The sequence below is a fragment of the Rhipicephalus sanguineus genome, chromosome 4 (genome assembly GCF_013339695.2).
Source record: "Rhipicephalus sanguineus isolate Rsan-2018 chromosome 4, BIME_Rsan_1.4, whole genome shotgun sequence".
Taxonomy (NCBI): domain Eukaryota; kingdom Metazoa; phylum Arthropoda; class Arachnida; order Ixodida; family Ixodidae; genus Rhipicephalus; species Rhipicephalus sanguineus.
In genome coordinates this window covers 57,547,221-57,566,131 of record NC_051179.1, presented here as the reverse complement: position 1 = coordinate 57,566,131, position 18,911 = coordinate 57,547,221, and the positions used below count along the sequence as shown (strand labels likewise).

Below are 18,911 nucleotides of genomic sequence, written 5' to 3'. Positions count from 1 at the left end.
TGGTGTTCGCTGTCCACTGGAGAGAGCTCGGACTCTGCTAAGTTCCGGCTCGGCAATCTGCATCGCGACGGAAGAATCTGCTTTTAGAGAGATGTCAATAACTTCGTCAACCAGAGATGGCACACCCTCAGATGATGCAGATATAGTAGGCTCTGGGGATAGCGCATGCTCCGGAGGTTCAACAAGTTCTTTGCCATTGCCTTCCGTAGGCCACATCTCGGCGGCGACAATTTCCTTTTCGAGAGGCTTTGTTGGCACTGCTTGGACTTCATCTGTTGCTGGCGTGGCATGCGCAGTACCTAGAAGCACCGCTTTGATCGGAACTTCGTCGACAGTGGGGGACTTCTGTTTCAAGATATCTTTCTTGCTTTCGTCGCTGCTAGAAGGCTCGATGAAAGGTTTGTCTTCTTTCGTAGCTTCTGTTGCTGCTTTTTCCTCAATGGCTTCTTTCGATCCAGAACTTTCATCTCCAGACAACGCTACGGCCTCAATTCTTTTGTCGGGCTTTACTTGGGCCGTGGGCTTCTCTGTCAACAAAGGTTTCTCGACTTCAACTGCTTTCACCGGTTCTGCAGTAGCAGGTTTCGCTGTCCGCACTCCTCCCCTTACTGACCTTACTGGTCGCTCGGTCGTAGGCTTAGGAGGCGCGCGTTTCGGCGAACTAGATGCAGAACTAGATGGTGACTTCGACTTGGAATCTCGAACCATAGGTCGTGTGGGAGGGGCAACAACTGGGCGCGGCTTCACCTTTGCTGGTTCGGCGGTCTTTCGCGCGATCGTCTTGCTTTCAACTGCCATCTTGTTTGTGACGTCTTTCGCTCCTTTGCTCTTCGCTGGTGGTCTAGCAGGTGTAGCCTTCTTCAATTCACGTTTTGCGGCGACCTTTTCGTCTACTTTAGCAACAATTTCTTCTTGTGCTTTCGTGTCTATCTTTTCGATCTCGACTGGAAGCTTTTTGAGTGGCCTGTCGCTGATTATCTTGGAGATGTTTTTTTCTGGAATGTTATCTAATTCATTTTCCCCCAGTTTTTCAACCATTTTTTCCTTGTCAGGCATTGTTTCACCTACTTTTGCTGGAATTTTGGCAGTGATCTTGGCAACCTTTTCTTCTTTAGTGTCAGCCTTTTCTGCGGCTGTCTTCTTCGGTTCCTTCTTGGCACTTGTTTTTGAAGGCCTTTTCACCTCATCCTGTTTTTTGGGCAGAGATTCGGCAGACTTGTTTGTAGGCTTCGCCGCCGCTCTGTGCTTTTCGGCTGGCGGCGGTGTCGGCGATGGTGACGGAGACTCGGCTTTAACAGCCGCCCTCTTGGCGACGCTTGGTCTGGGAGGCACTGAGGTTGCTCGGAGCGGTTTGTCTTGTATTTTTGACTTTTTCAATCCTAGCCGCGCTTCCGCGGTGACCTCGCGACTCTTTAGTACAGCTAGATGTCCCAGTTTGTTGAGCCCCTCGAAGATGACACTCTGAGATGCACTACCGGGAAGAAGTATGCGAGTGACGGGTTCCGACACCTTAGCGGGACGCCACACAAGTAGCGCGCACACGGAAGTGTCCTCTTCCGTCGAGCGGCCAGGACTGAGCACGAACATCTCTAGCGTGCCATGGCCCACTTTGTGGTATAGAGTGTGCGGCCGCACGTCCCTCTGGCAGGCCTGCGGTGACAGTCCCATCTCGCGCACTCCCTGTAGAAACTCCAGTCCTTGAGCGACAACACTGACGACGAGTTGGTCGCGGTCCTTTTGCAGTTCCTCGTCGGACGGCGACCGGACGGCGTTGCAGAAGACGTGGCCGACCTGCGGGTAGACGCGCTCGAGCGCCTTGCGTTGCGCCAGCGCCGTCAGCCCGCACGAGTTGAACTGGTTGAAGCGTGTGACGAGGAGCGAGTCCAGGCGATCTAAGTGCCGGACAAACTCCCAAAAGCACGGCTTCCGGGCAAAGCCGCCATCAACGAGTAGCGTGAAGCCTGTGACACCGAACAGGGCGCAGTCGCCCTGGCCGCCCGGAAAGACGTACATGGTCGGCCTTCGGAAACGGATGTTGCCTACCACGCTGGACGAGGGCAGCAGGCTCGTTAGGGGAGGGCTCGTCAGTACGGCGTCCAGGCAGCCGAGCAGGTGCGCCGAGCCGGCTAGGCTGTCCGCGATGTCTGGCGGGTTGAGGCAGACGCCCACAGGAGGCTGTGCCCAGCTCCCCTCAGCTGAGCAGTGGACGTGTAACGTGTGGAACTTCTGGCGGCGCAGCACCTGGGAATTTTGCAAGGCAGATGATTAGATTAGTTCTTAGGGTGGTCATCGATGTCTAATCGATGCTGTGGCCCTGGTATACCAACTGTTTATCGATGCAATTTTAGAAGGCTCGTAGTTTACTGCTACCGGTGCTTAATGCTGAAGAAACGTAGGCGAATCATTTGGAAAATCTAGCAACACTCACATTAGATTTATAATTGAACTAGAATTTTTTAAAACAATTTTTAGAACTAGATTCAGTGCACGTAACTTTGCTGCTGTCAGGTGTCTAAATACGTACAATTACTGGCGCTCGACTGCTGACCCGAAAGTCGCGGGATTGAATCCCGGCCGCGGCGGCTGCATTTTCGATGGAGGCGAAAATGTTTGAGGCCCGTGTACTTAGATTTAGGCGCACGTAAAGTACCCCAGGTGGTCGAAATTTCCGGAGCCCTCCACTACGGCGTCCATCATAATCATATCGTGGTTTTAGGACGTTGAACCCTAGATATTATTAAATACAATTGTGCATGGTTACACAGGAGCGTAATTTTTAGACGGGATCTTGGTGTTCTGTGCGTACAGATTTTTGCTTCAACGCGCACGCATGTACAAATCACTGGTACGCACGAGCCTCTAATATGTGTTTTCGACAATCCTTCATCGAAACTAATAGGTCTAGTAATTTGTCAAAGAGACAAAATTGAACAGCACCTCCTGAACCTCGGCGTCGTGCAACAGCGCCTCAACATCGCGGGCGCTGAAGACGCCATCCTGGAGTATCCAGTCTCCGGAGCCGGCGAAAGCGTAACCGGCGTGAATGACGTGCTTGTGAGTGGTGCCGGAGACCATCATGTTCTTGAAGCACTGGCGAAGCGTAGACACCTCCGGGTTTAGCAGAACCTCCAGGGCCAGGCTCTCTGTCGAGTGCTGGATAAGCAGCTCTGCACGAGAAGAACAAAAACGATATACTAATCACTAATCTACGTTCCAGTAAACCACACGCCCATTTCGACCGCGTATGAGTTCACTGGCACAGAAATCACTTACCATGACGCCTAAACTTGCCCCACTATGACAGTTACGACGAAAGCTACTGTATATGTCTTAATGCCGCAGTAGTGATCGAAGTAGGAGCCAATCGCAACCGCAGCCAATCAAGGCAGGAGCCAGCGTGCATCCGTACTTCGACTTATAGGGCGTGGTCGCCTGTAGTTAGTTGGAGTCTGTATGCGTTTGTAGCCAAGTGCTTTAACGCGTGGCGCCATGGAGCGAGGGGTCGCGGCTTCGAATACCGGGGCGCGCTTCGGAAAAAAATTATTTATTATTGTTCTTCTTTGTGGGCTCTATATGCATGTACATACATATACATGTACGGGCCATCACAGCGACGGCAAGAACCCATCGAGAGTGTCCCTATGTGCAATAAAAGCAGTGTCATGGCTGCTAAGCTATCACGGTGGTATCATTTCTATCTTGACGTCGGGTAAACTTACGGTGTCGGTTTCGGCATGTCTATTCGAACTCTCTGCCGCACACATGAACGCACCAGTTTGTACAAATCATGCATGCCGCCGGTGTTGGGTGCAGTTGGTATGAACTCGGACAGCGCGAAGTAATCAAAACCACAGAAGGTAAACACACACACACATAGCGCGGGCTGTACGGCCCCAATTAAGATGACGTATATCTCAAATGGTAGAGCATAGCAGGTGCTGGCCATGCAATGGTTGTGGGTTCGACTACATAAGGTGGCAAGTTAGTTTTTTCTACCATTTTAATCTCCATTCTCTTCCTGAAAAAGCAGAAGTTACAGGAAATTAATTCTTCATTTGTATTGAAAAATACGTTTCCATTTAGAAAGGAAAGTGGTGATTTTCTTATCCTTTCCGCGGTCTTCATTATTGGTTTGCTTCACGTCACTATTACTGAAGATCAAGTTGGCTGAGTCCTCCACGATTCTTCTCGCTCCAAAAAAGAGAAAAAAGAAACGAGAGAAGAAAGCATGGCGAGTATACGATGGTGTTGAAGCTAAGGTTTCATAAATTTTGTTTTTGTTTAAATACGGTAACTTTACAGCCATGCCTTCCGAGCGCGTAACAGTGAGTGGCAGGCTACTCGCCGCGGTGGTCTAGTGTTTATGGTGCTTGACTGCTGACCCGAAGGTCGTGGGATCGAATCCCGGCCGCGGCGACCGCATTTAGATGGAGGCAGAACCCTCACAATATTGCTGCTGACCAATAGGTACACTGGCCTCCTAATACCGACCTCCTATCTATTCCCCTTCCACCTCAACCCCTAAATAAACTCCGTGCCCGTAAAAATGTTATCCGGCAGGACACACGCGCTCTTATCCCACCGTGTGTCTGCTCTCTCTCCCTTCACCTTACTAGGGCGGAGGAAGTCGTGCTTAGGAGGCTTCGGGCAGGGGTGGCCCTTACACCAGCTGTTCTCTCAACATGGAAGTGGTCGAATTTACCAGTTGGTGCTACGTGCCCGTACTGTTTTGTTCCGGTGATGCAAGCAAGTGCATGTCACCTTATATGGACATGCCACGGATTACAGTCGGAACGCTGCCGTCATCTCCTGCAATCTGGTCTTCGCTACAGTGACACAAACAGTTATGACCGATGCATACATGACAACACATTCCACAAGACACTTCTTCACTTTATACGCAACACCGGCCTAACGGCGCACATTTAACACAAATATACATAACAAATATTATGCCTTAAGGACAAGTCTATGTCGCAAATAAAAAAAAAATGCTAGAGGCCCGTGTGCTTAGATTTACGTGCACGTTAAAGAACCCCAGGTGGTCTAACTTTCTGGAGCCCTTCACTACGACGTCTCTCATATTATAAGCATATCGTAGTCTTGGGACGTAAAAACACAACAATTATTATGAGTGGCAGGCTTTTAACCGTGAAGATTTTGTAGCCCACCGTAGTTTGTGCGGTGTCACAAAGAGCTCCACAGGCGGGTATGCGCCACCGGAATTGGACAAGCCCCACTTCCGAGTACGCGTTAAAGAGAGAGACAGAGAGAAAGAAAGAGAGAGAGTGAGAGAGAGAGATATATAGAGATAGAAGGAGACAGACGAAAAGTAAGTGATAGGAATAAAGAGAAAGAAAAATAGAGAGAAATAAAGGGAATAAAGGCATAAAAAGATAGAAAGACAGAGAAAAAAAAGAGAGAAATAAAGAGAAACAATGAGAGAGAAATAAATTGAAATGGAGAAAGAAAGAGAACGAGGCAGAGAGAGAGAGAGAGAAAAAGAAGGGGAAGAAATAGAAATAAAGATAGCGAGAGAAAGAGAAAGAGAGAGAGAAAGAAAGAAAGGAATAGAAACAAAAAGATACAAAGAAGAGACACAAGAAACAGAGAGGAAGCTAAAGAAAGGGAAGAAGCTAAAGAAAGGGAAGAAATGACGACAAAATAAAAAGAAACAAGGAAGGTCACCCCAGCTGCGCTCTTCCTTCAGGCTTGTCACTACTAGCGCGAAGCTGCCATAACTTTATTTACAAGTACGCAAAAAAAAAACAAAAAAAAACCCAGAGGAGTCAGTGTCTAACTCACCGTTGTGTGGGCCCGCGCTGACCTTGACGGACAGGCAGACCTTCTCGGCCGACGTCAGGTCTGTTCCAGTGGCCTTGACGTCCCATGATAGCAGGCCTGCCAAGAAAGAAGAAAAAAAAATGGAACGATTCAAATGATTGAAACGCCGGTACAGCACAGACGTATATACATGTCTCGCCGTTCTATGCATGCCGTCAACTGAAAGAAACGTGGCTGGGATCTATAGGGGCTACGCGCCTCATCTTTACGAGGCTGTCGAAGCCACGGTGAAATTTGTCTCTGCTTGCTTCCTCCCACTTTTTCCTATTCGCACGTAATAGTGGCCTTCTTCGAGTGTAACCATGTACGAACTTGCTCAACAAGCAACTCTCATGGAGAAAGGGTAGGAGGGCAAACAAGGCTGAGTCCGGTCCGATAAGCTGTACTGCAAGGAGACAATAAGAAGGAGAAGTTCCCACTTTGTGCAGACACACGCACAAAGAAACATCGTCTATTTGGTCACATGCGGTCACCTGTAGACTGGTGAGCCCGAAGCAGCGCAGCACCGCTTTTGAAGCATTGCACATCGCAGACTCTTACAAGAGGCTACGGCCAGGCTCAGGGGCCAGCACATGATGCCAGCGCTTGGCGAACATAATTAGGGGAGGTCAACGAAAGACCGGCATCAGAGCAGTGACAGTGACACGTTCATCGAGAGCGCCCTGATTAAGCCGTCGCACATACGCCACAACGAAAAGACCGCATGGATTAGCTCTAAGCACGCAGCGATGCAGGCAGGGCAGGCACGAATAAGTGTCTGATGCAATCGTTGGGGCACTGCATAGTGCAAGTAGGATTGCCGGCGATTGGCGCAACGCCAGATGACCGCAGAAATGGCAGACGCTGTGCTGCAAGATGGCGCGCGCGACCGCAGCATTTGCAGTGACGGCGATTAGCGCGCCGCCTCCGCCGCCATTGACCCGAAGTGCGGCGCACAGCTGGCTGCACAGGCTCCGTCTCGGCAGTTGCGTACAGCGCGTAAGCTTTGGCGATCCAGTCACGACAGTCACCATACCGTACCGATTCACACGCTCATCCCGCATTCTTGTACGTGTTGATTTATAGGAGTGATTGACGTTCACGGTGACCTAAGGTAACTTGGTAATCGTGATTGAACGTTTTCGAGTAAGGGATGCACGGATGCTCTAAATACAGATGGGAATGCATGCTAGCAGCATAGGCGAACAGACTAAGCCACCTGTGTAACACGTACGCTTACTGCACCCATCTCGTGTTGACAAAAGAAACACATGGGCGCGGAACTCCACATGTAGAAACATTCCCAGGGCGGAACTCAAAATGTTGTTCTTTCGTAAGTGCGCGTTGTCATCGATCGTCCGCCTTCGCTTATGAGATGCACAGCGTAGGGATTGGATGAAAATATATCTTAAGTGCAATTATAGCATTCGATGTTTCTGCGAGTTCGGACCCTGGGCCCCAGCCCGTTAATCTTGCGCAGCAGTTGTTGCCGCTGTGCACGGGACTTGTCTGCCTCGTACACTGCGTACAGTCGACAGAACTGCCTGCCGCTGCTGTCCCACCGGCGCCCACGAAGGCGATTACCAGGCAGCTACTGGCACGTCGATACAGAAGGCGCCGGCTGCTAGCGCAATATCTCACTTGCGCCGCGAACGATGTATAGTTACGATAGTCAGTGCGACGGTATTGCAGAGAAACAGGACAAAACACGCTGCGCTGTGGCGGTTAGCGAGTAAGTGAGATGTATATAGTATGAAATGAGTATGCCTAAAACTCCCGAAAGAAGAATGAAAGGCCATTTCTTTTGTGCGCTTAGCTGCAAATGATTTATGAGGCAAATATTCTGCTGATAATATTACAGATGAATTTAACGAAACGTCAGCGGAGCACGCAGTCATGGGTCTCTTTACGATAACACACACACACACACACACACACACACACACACACACACACACACACACACACACACACACACACACACACACACACACACACACACACACACACACACACACACACACATACATACATACATACATACATACATACATACATACATACATACATACGTACATAAGAAAGTAATTTCAATAAGTGTGCTTTCACATTTTCACCAGGCTTCCACCATGCTTCCCACGGTGCCACATGCATCGGGGCAGCACAACGCTCTTCCGCCACGGTGGCACATTATTCAAATGTTTTAACGGTTTCGCGGCTCACTGCTTGCTTTCGACCATCCGCACCCTGCTTGCTCTCTCTGTAATATCACCCCCTCGGCACTTCGGTTCGCGTGCTTCCCTAAGAGAACGTGAAAACGTAAAATACCGCTAGAGAGCTGGCCGCGCCCCTCGTTATACTATTAAAGAAGAAGAAGAAGAAGAAGAAACCGCTTTCACCTTCGCGCCCCTCTTTTCTACTATCAAACCACAATGACTGCGCCATACACTGTCTGTTTCTGCAGAGTCGCGTGTTTCAATTTCATTCCCTTACCTACAAGGGCTATAGCTGTCTTTTATAGTGAAGAGTTATTCGGTTCCCTCCTGCACAACTGCAAGCCCTCTCCGTCTCTCTTGTTCCGTTTCCCGCAGCATGGCGCACTTTTCCCTTGCAAACAACTATACGAACACGCGCGTAAATGCTCCAGACAAACTCCCCTCCCTTCCCATTTCCACCCCCCTCTTCCAGTCTGGAGTCGTAAGAGCAACGCAACTCCAGACCACCTCGCCTTCTGTACGGCTTCCCCATAGGCCTCGTCCCCTTCCTTCTTCCTGTCTTTCCCCTTCTCTTCCAGTTGTTCTCCATCGCGTGTCAGTACCATCTGATGTGAGGACGCGTGCGCCGTGATCTCTCCTGACGTCTCTCTTCGCTCGTTTCACTCTCCCCCGCACACCCTCCGGCGTCATCGTTGTCTGGCAGATGCGTGCGCCTCTCTACATGGATCGATGGTGGCGAGCTGGCGCTGCCAACGCTAGTCAACTCTGCGGTTAAAGTTAGGCCTATTTCGAAGAGAAGAAATATAAAAAAAAGGGGAGGCACGCCTATCCATCGCTTCCTAGCCGCCAATGCTGCACGCTACTGCTGGTACTGTCGCTGGCCTGACTGGCTGCATCTTTGTCGCACCTGCTGTTCTTTTAACTCTGCAAAAATGTGCAGCGTCTTTCGATGTTTGGTATTGTACTGCTGGTACTGTTGCTGGTCTGACTGGTTGCATCTTTGTCGCACCTGCTGTTATTTTAACTCTGCAGAAATGTGCCGCGTTTTTCGAGGTTTGGTATGGTACATAGGCGAGGATAAGTTTTTTGGCAGTTTTCTCTATAGCGCTCTTATTGCGTTGTAACAGTCTATATGATCTTCAAGCGGCTCATTATCAGGAAAAATCAAACCAACCAACTAGACACTCATTCATCGAGGTGCAAGCAGTGCGCAATAGATCAAAACCGCCAGTACGTTGAAGATCATTAACGCGATCGACATGTGCGTTAAGATCGTACTTCCTTATAACATCGCAGTGTCTGCGACGCGATGGTATTGGCTTCGCCCTGGAATATACAGAGGGGGAACAGCGAAAAAATGGGACGAAGAAAAAGTGACCACACAACACAAGCGCTGTGTTGTGTGGTCACTTTTTCTTTGTCCCGTTTTTGCGCTGTTCCCCCTCTGTATCATGTACCAACTGGCCCCCCAGAACACCCTGAAATATCATCGCGTAGGCTTCTAAACTTGTTGTCCGCGAGTTGTTTGCTTTCTATTTTTGTTTTTTTCTGCGATTAGGTTATCTGAAAATGATATGACTGCTCATCCATGCATATTTTTTCATCGATATTTATCGACCTTCGTGGATCAATTCTTAAGGCGTTATGCTTTTGAGTACGAGATTGCGAACGAGATTCCCGCTTACCGAGGCCATCAGCCAACAGGGGCGGGATGTGAACGTTCGTGTGGGAATATGGTCGTCAAAATTATTCCGGGTGACTCAGAAGTGAAATCCAGCTTGCAAGATTTATACAAACGAATCGCGCAAATAAATAAACACAAGGATGTCGAAGGCCACTCTTCTCTATATGCAAAGGAACCTTCAGTCAAATGTTGCAGAAAGTAGTAACGGCTGAAACAGTATAGAAATTGCAGTAGACGCAGTTCTACATGACAAAAAGAAACAAACGTCAGCGATTTGCCAATGATAGGTAACTAAGAACAATTAATAATGTCCCAAAGTGATTATGTGTCACGGATCTCCGGGCAACAGTCGGGCAGAAGTAACGGACGAGGCAAGAGCGCTAGACACACCTATTTTAATTACACACAAAATAAAAACACACATTGTTGCCCCAAACCACTGCAAACATATAAAACATAACCGGCACTAAACAAAGCTATCATACAGACAACAAACAAGTGATACTAGTCGCTCAACCGTATGAAGCGTTCGTCGCTTAATGAACTCACAGCGTTCCATGCGAAATGAGTCGAGGCGTTGCGTTGGTCACTGGAGTCAACGTCGGCGTACAAGTCGTTGACGCTGTCTTTCTTACAACCTGCTTTTTAATTTTTTAAATGTATTTTTTTTCCTTTCTGGCCTTCTCAAAAATAAAGTTTTTCACCACTGGTACGGAACGCGAGCTGGCGTTGTCGTTGAGGCTGGGAGGCTCGGAGTTCAATGACCTGTGCGTCGCAGGTTCTTGAGCTTGCCAGCGTTTCCCGGGAACAGGACCTGGCTCAGACGAGGGCTACGGAGCGGGGCCGTAGGACGAAGCGCTCGGGGTACAAGCCGATGACGCTCCCTGGCCGCTGTGGGTGTCCGTGATTGCCATCCCGTTCCTAGGACGTTCATTTGAACGGCCGGTGACTACGGTGCGATGCCGTAGAGCGATGGAACACGAGACTACGGTGCGATGCCGTAGAACAAAGGGAGCCGGAGCACCCGGAACACAGGCCGGCGACGCCCGTGCCCGCCTCACGCGCTCCCGATCGAACACCCAGGACCCCTTTTTTGGTTGGTTGGAGCCTACTAATTCTGGCACATACCCACTCTGGGGGATTGGCCAAGAAAAATTATTGTAGCCACGGATGATAATTACAGTACTTTTTTTTAACCTCTCTGCCCACGTCATCTTCCTCTTTTATATCTTCGACGTCGTTTTTCTCTTCTTCTAGCCTTGATGCCATGCTCGACGTCTTCCTCTTCTTTTCTCATATTTTCACTGTACCCCTGAATTGTGACATTATGATAAGGAAAATGGTAAACTTACAAAGTATATATTGACTTCATACATTGACGAGTGGGCTGGAACTCACTATAACCTGCGCTCGCGCAAGCGCGGACGTCTGCACCGCTGAACACGACTGTGGACTGCTGCTATCACCACCGAAGCTTCAGGCATCGCCGCCATTCTGGTGTTACACCCCCTTGCAGGGCATTAGCCCATCTCGAGCAAGCGCATTAGATGCATTGCAGCAATGTACACGTACATATACCGACTACGCGAATTACTCAGTCAAATGGGACAATGGAACCTGCTCGGCGTCTGAGCCAAATCTCAGCCTCTGTTGCCCCTCACCCAAAGACAGGCACTGCCTCTGCTGCGCTGAGTCGTTTCCTCCTGGTCAGCCCTGGCCCACTCTTTGTTCATAGGTCACACCCTTGACCATAGCTCTTGGATGATCGCGGTCAACCTGAGATATAGAATGTCCGACCAGTAGCGATACCTAGCCTCATCCTGATAAGTCGAACGCTCGACTACGAGGCTGGGTGCTTATGTTTGGCTTGCGAAGCTATTTATGCATGCTCGAAGCCGTTTGAGGTTTAGCCGGCACGACACGCCGTGGAAGCTACAGTACGGAATTGGTAGATTTTCCGGCACAGCGCCACGTGCACTCGCACTACAGTGACCACAGCAAGCAACTGAGAAGCGCGCTAGTTATTGTAGGTAATGAAATGGCTGGCTCTCCCGTAATCGACAGCATACTGTAAGCATGAAACGGTTACCAGAAAAGCAGATGCGGCCCCGACACGACGCAGGCCTGGTAGCTTACTGAGCCGAAATGAATCAGTTTTGAACTTAACCTCGTTGAAAGTCTCGATGTGGCCCAACACCATCCGCGCCCCGCCGGACACTGCCGGCGTGGTCCCGCAGCGTGGTGCCATCTCTCGACAGAGGCGGCGCAAAACCCACGCCACGAAACTTATGAACCGCTGGTGTTGAAAATGCACAGGCGACCCTGTCTCAACGCCAAAAAATGAGAATCAAGAGATTGGTGCCCTGTATGTACCTTTGGAGCGTCGCTATTGGAAATGACAAATAAAACTTCAGTGTACTAGAAGTTACAGCTTCAGTGATATCGTGAACAAACATGAAGAACTCTGAAGCAATATTCTTTGTAACTTGTGTGGGTATAGTAACTAGCGTATCTATTGCAGTACTGTACTAAGGGTTGGAGGCCGGAGAAAGCAATTTCATCACTTTTGACTGGTTGCCCGTATGATCTCGTTTTGCTCTCACAACGATGCCCGGATGTTCTCGTTTGAATGCCCGGATAACGACTCCGGCTTTTGCCTCAAGGTCGCTTGAAGGTCACCGAGAACAGCAGCTAAAAGCATATCATGTTTTATATTTACGCAGTAGATAAGACAGTGATTCCCTTTTCTTGGAATCGAACAGTTCTTTCGGTATTCAGTATCGTCCTGTTTCTGCGCTGGAGAAATAAATACGAAACCACGGCATGTTCTCCTCAAAACGCGAATAACGCATCGTGTAATCGCAGCTCGCTATCATGAAGACAGCTTGTCTAAATAGGAAAAAAAATCACAGCATATCCACGGGGTGAATGATGATGAGTGGGGCGAAGCTACGGAGGGAATCATCTGTAAACCGTGAAACTCTTCCGTGAAATGCGCGCAGTACATAATATAAAGAGTGTGAAACATCGTGTATATATTAAACATCAAACTTTTATTGTACTGTTGGTTTACGTGGTCCCTTCATGATCACTTGTGATCGGTGAAATGCAAGGAAGAAGTCCGCTCCCGAGCGAAAGAGCGCCAAGAGCGACCGCATTCCCCGCTCGCCCTGTGCGAATTAAAGGCAAGGCTAGAGGGAAGACAGGACGCGCGTTCCACGACGCGAGGTCGGTAGCATGCCCAACGAAAGCCAACGGAACGCGATCGTGCAAGTGCTCCGGCTTCGCATCGCCTCATGGTTCCATTTAGCGTCCCAAAACCAACCATATTGCTCAAGGTGTGCCTTGCGTTTTTCGTAGAAATAATTTCTTTATCATGTACATTAAGACGAAAAGTTGAAAGCTCACTAGAGTGTATCGCCCGCAAAGTATGTCTTTTAGTGTGATTTAACTCTCGTACGGCAGGGTCCTCGCGCCGTTGCCGGTCCACCTCGCCCGGTGACGATCGGGCGAGGTGGCTACATATAACTACTACTACTACACTTTAAGAAAAACATCTGGCGTTCTTTCGTTCTGCTTTTACAAAACATCTGGCGTCTTTCGTTGGTTTATTTCATCAATCAACGGCGTTTTGAACAAAATTTTTATTGTTTAATCACGCACAGGAGAAATCTCACCAGGCACTACCTTGGAGGTAAACAATGGCTGCTAATGGCAATGAGAGACAGAAGAAGTCGGCTTTTAGCTAACACTTACACTTCTACTTCTACTAACGTTTCCTACTGGAACATGCCAATGGCTGCTAAAGGGGAATGAGAGACAGAAGAATTCGGCTTTTAGTTAACGCGCACGCTGCGAATTTTTTATTGTTCAACAACGCACAGGAGAAATCTCCCACCGGCACCACCTTGGAGGTCAAAGCGTAAGACTTGTTACTCACTACTACGACGACTACGAGGGACGAACGGGTGCCGCCTTAAGGAGCTTCGCCCCTAAAAAGAAAACGCATGATTCCACCTAACATGCTTCCATTTCTTGCTGCCGTCGCTAGCTAAAAGGTCGTCATCTCGGGTCACGGAATCCACTAAGCGCATTTTTTTTCTCGATATTTTCTTTGTCTCCTAGGATCACTATTGTCATGAATGTTTCGATCTTCTTCCTATATAATAAAGCAAACAATTATACTCGCTAAAAAGAAAGAAAGAAAGAAAGAAAGAAAGAAAGAAAGAAAGAAAGAAAGAAAGAAAGAAAGAAAGAAAGAAAGAAAGAAAGAAATGCTATGAAATGCTCAACGAATCAAGTTTTAGCCGCAGGTGTTGTCGCGGACGCAGCCGTATAAGCCGTTTACAGGCTCCCAGCCGAGAGACCAGGCAGACGCGTGAGTTCGCTGGCCGGCCATGCAGCTTTCGCGCCGCTTGCGCCATTAGGTGCGCACTGCTACCGACAAGATCTCATTTCGTGGCTCCAGACGAACTTCTAACGTCCCCATCGCCTTAAAAAAAGAGTATCGACTCTCCAAATGCCGCGGGCAAGATTCACTTACGAAGGGTGAACATGAGGTATTGACAAATAAAGAGAGAGAGAGGGAGGAAGAAGTGATCTAGTGTGGTGATCGCATTCCCACTTTTCGAGTAAGTTGTACCTCTGTTTTCAGGATTTATTGTTTTTCTTTGTGTCAAAATATAGCCCCTGAGGCATGTGTTTACCGCTTACCGTTTATCTTGCATGCGATTACCGCTTATCCAGGTTTAAAAAAAAATATGCAATTACCGATTAGCGATTATCCAAGTCTGATACCAAGGCGAAGAAGCAGGCACATTTTTACAACATATGCGGAAACAACGTGTGTACTCGTTGAGAATTGTAAGCAAAAAAATCACAGCATGTCCACGGAGTGAATGATGATGAGTGGGCGAAGCTGCGGAGGTTCATCGGTAAACCGTGAATCTTCCGTGAATTCTGCCCAGTACATCATCACCGACGTGAGATCGGGCGCGTTTATACTAAAGGTTCGATGAGAGTTATGACGACTTGCAGCTCACTTTAATTTTACATGTACGCTGTGAATTTTCATTGTTTAGAAAATCATTGCTTTAGCAAACATCTGGCGTCTTTCGTTAAGCAGCTGGCGTCTTTTCGTTTTGCTTTAGAAACATCTGGCGTCTTTTCGTTTTGCTTTTAGAAAACATCTGGCGTCTCTCGTTGGTTTATTTCATCAATCAACGGCGTTTTGAACAAAATTTTTATTGTTTATTCACGCACAGGAGAAATCTCACCAGGCACTACCTTGGAGGTAAACAATGGCTGCTAATGGGAATGAGAGACAGAAGAAGTCGGCTTTTAGCTAACACTTACACTTCTACTTCTACTAACCTTTCCTACTGGAACATGCCAATGGCTGCTAATGGGAAATGAGAGACAGAAGAATTCGGCTTTTAGTTAACGCGCACGCTGCGAATTTTTTATTGTTCAACAACGCACAGGAGAAATCTCCCACCGGCACCACTTTGGAGGTCAAGATCTGGTACTAGCGTTAAGACTGGTTACGCACTACGACTGCTACGACGGGGACGAACGGGTGCCGCTTTAAGGGCCAACTCCAGCGATTTTTTGGCCATGTCAAAGTAATGGTGCTTTTATGTTCCTGAGACGCTCCTGTTACGGGCCCGATAGCAGAAATACTAGGCAAATTGGAGAAAAATTTTAAATAAGCAAAAAAGCGCAACACCGAAACCGAAACCCAACCGAGTGTACTGTCTACGTATGACGTAGACGTTGTTACGAACGAACCGGAAGTTGTGCAAGGCATGCCGGTCACGCCGGCGCGGAGTATGAAAACTGTGACAGCCGGGACGACCAGCGAAGCGCCGGCCAAACCAACGCTGTCTGTCGCCTTGTGCACAGCAGACGCTCGCTGTAGCGGCCTAAGCGCCAAAGTTGGCGGTGCCCTCGGCTGCGTCACTTCCGCCGCCTTGCCAACACTGACGTCACAGACGCAATGTTGCCAATAATTGTGGGAAGCCAGGAGGGCGTTTGCAGACAATCTTCAAAATTCATTTGCAAACAATCTGCGCGTGTCTCAAGCCTGTAATTTGGCATAAATGACGGAAACGTGCAAAGGAACGTACCCAGCGAATTTCACTGAGATCCATCGACCTCGAAAAATCGCCGGAGTTGGCCTTTAAGGAGCTTCGCCATTAAAACTACACTTAACGTGTTTTCGCACATCGTTAGCGTCGTAACGTTACCAACATTAGCAACCGCGACTGCGAATACGGGTAGTTTACCGGGCTCCAGTGTGTTTACGGCGACGCTTCGGTTGTATATACCGTGGCTTGTACAATAACATAGCCTGATTGAGGCCACCGTGCATGCTCAACGATTTAATAAGCCCGCGATACTTGCTCGCTGTGTTGACAGCTAAAAAAGAGAAACATGGTTAAATTTTTATTCAAGCCGAGAACAAAGAATAAGCAACGTTTTTTTTCCTTGTATTTATTGTTGAGGGGTGGCATTCAAGACGCCCAATATCAAAATGACAAATTATAGGAATGCTGAAATTTAAAACACCGAAAATTCAAGAAGTCGAAAATATAAAAAAAGAGAGAACTTTAAATGCCAAAACATCAAAACATCGAAACATCAAAATGCCGGCATCACCTAGCTATAGTGGCAGAAAAGTATCTTGGTCTTGTACGATGAGCACGCGCTTAGGCCCTCTTTTCTTAGAGCCATAAAAGGTTCCCTTCGCATGGTTCAAGCATTAAAAAACAAAAACAAAAAAAAACGTACTTTTGCATATCTCGTCGCATAGCAGAGTGGTTCCTTGTTTATGTCATTTCAGACAAATAAGTTGTGAACAGTTCGTCGTAGAAATCTTAGAACGTCGTGCCGCAGAAACTCCGGGCCGTCTAAAATTGTGTTGAACTCGCCCTCGCCCATGAGCTCTTGCACGACAGACTGCTCGTGTGAGCAGTCCGCATTTCCCTTCGTTCTCACAATCTGGCACAAGGCTTCATCACCGCTTGGAAGTTGCTGCCTTGAAGACGCTGTATAAATGTGCCGCCCATTACTACCTCCCGGGCTGTCTGGACAGCCACCTTGCTTACAACTTCCGCAGACACTACAGATCTACACAGCTAGCTCCTTCTAGTAAATTTCGCCACCAAACTTTCCGCTTTCACCCAGCGCTTCCGAGACTTCACCATTAAGTTAGACTTGCACAACCATCTCCGCAGGCGCAGTACACTTGCACGAGCCATTTTTTTTTTGTTTCTAAAAGTCCGTCCCTCCACCTCGCTACCAACACTTACCGCTCAACGCAGAATATGAGCGCCGCATATATCTTCTTCTTTGTTCGCGAACACCGCTACATGTACGCTTGGCCCCACAAGCACGAGACCACGTCGCTTATTTCGCTGGCCCGGTTGCTTCCAATCAGGCGTAAGACCAGGAGGCGAGCGCGAGAGCAGCGAAGTGTGTCCGTCCATCTTGTGCCCCAGCTGCAGGAATTTCGGGCGAAAAAAAAAAAAAAAAACAGAGGCTGGAGGATGCGTCGATGGGGGCAGACAGAGGTGCTGACGCCACGGCCGGGAACGCGGGCGGAAAACGGCTTTTTAATCCGACCCAGGGTCTCCTGCTAGACCCGGGCAGTGAGGGCGCCACGCTAGAGTGCGCCAGGCCTGCTTCGCAGCAGCAGATGAGCCCGTGTCTGTGTGTGTAGACGACGCATCAGACGCATTCCCCGTTCCCCTGCCTTTGCAATATGTTTCTTTCGTATCTTTCGCATTGTTTATTTTGTGTATATCGCTCGGTTGTTGACGCAAGAGTGCCCCTAACGGCCATTTTGGTTTCTCTCGTAACAACGATGAGGGATGCCTGGGCGTTATATAAAATGCGCCACGGGGGATGGTTCTAGACAATAGAAAAAAATAATAATAATAAAGGTCTGGGAGCCTGAAGTGTTACGCTTTTGTGCGGCGGTCTTCAAAGCAGGCAGGAAGCGAGAGAATGAAGTAAATGGCGCTGTTCTCCATTCATATATATATATAGACGTTAGTTAGCGCACAATAAAAGGTGGGTGCCGCTGCGCGTATAATAGCACAACGCTAAGCGAGGTAATAATTGAATATGTACGGCCCCATGCAAAAAATAACAACAAAGCTAGAAAACTTAGAGCTATACGCTGTGCTGGAAAAACGCGGTTACTAAAAATTTCGAAGGCCTTATATGTACTTAACCGAAAGTAATTAGCTGGTGCCATAGGTCACGCCTAAACTAATTAGTTGGCGCTTTGCAACCGTGGCGTAAGCGCATTGCGCTCAGTAGGTGTAGTTACGAGAACGACCCGCAAAACCTTCCTTATCTGCCGCCTTTCTTCAGCTTAGGGTATACGCCCGAAGTAATTCGCTTTGTGGCGGTCCCTTTGTTATCGCGCCTATCAGTGCGAGACAGTGGCGAAGAAACGGGGTGATTCATTGCCCCCCGTTGCACGTATGTTATTAGTTTAGGTAAAAAAAAAGGCTTAGAAGTTACGAGAAAGTTTCCTAAAACTGGAAAGAATTGACGCTCCTAAGCCTAACCCCATTGCGTCGAGCATTACTCGCAGATGGGCCAACCGCGTTGGGTGCACGGTCAACAAACTCAAATTTACGAAGTCGAGCTTTTGCGTCACCGTCGGTGTCTCCGGCGGCGGCCATTACGGTATCGGAGGCGATTTGTCAGCGTTAAAAAAAGATGAGCGTTGGGTTCGCTGAGCTCACTGTCTCTCGCCGGGTGACCAAAATAAGTAGTAGTTTAATATCGTTCGAGGCTTTGCTTATTGGTCTCACGGTACTGGACGAAAGAATCGTTTCGTTTTTTTTTTTCTACTTTAAGAAGTTTAACGCTGTGACAAATCTGGTGGAGAAGGTTGTGTTGCGACAGTTCTTGTGATCGATGAAGGATGCAATGTGGGCTTGCTGGTATTGCATTCTACTGGTACTGGTATTGGTACTGCTGGTATTGGTTTGTATTGCATTCTACCAACAAGTAGAACAGTTCTTTTATTTTTGGTATATATCATAGGGACGGATGACTAGTCATCGCGCCTTTGTTGAGGGTTAATAGAAATTAAGATATTTTTGTTTCATTCTTTACGGGGGAGCTTTACAATAGTCATAGTATATATATATATATATATATATATA

The 18,911-nt window shown here is 48.3% G+C and overlaps 1 protein-coding gene across 1 annotated transcript in view; it reads right to left on the bottom strand.

The window, feature by feature from the left end:
* The window catches only part of LOC119390038 (microtubule-associated protein futsch-like), a 143,507-nt gene that overhangs the window by 11,170 nt on the left and 113,426 nt on the right, over positions 1–18,911 (bottom strand). The window contains 3 exon segments of the mRNA XM_049414625.1: positions 1–2,241; positions 2,938–3,167; positions 5,806–5,901. Coding sequence (XP_049270582.1) covers positions 1–2,241; positions 2,938–3,167; positions 5,806–5,901 — 2,567 coding nt within the window.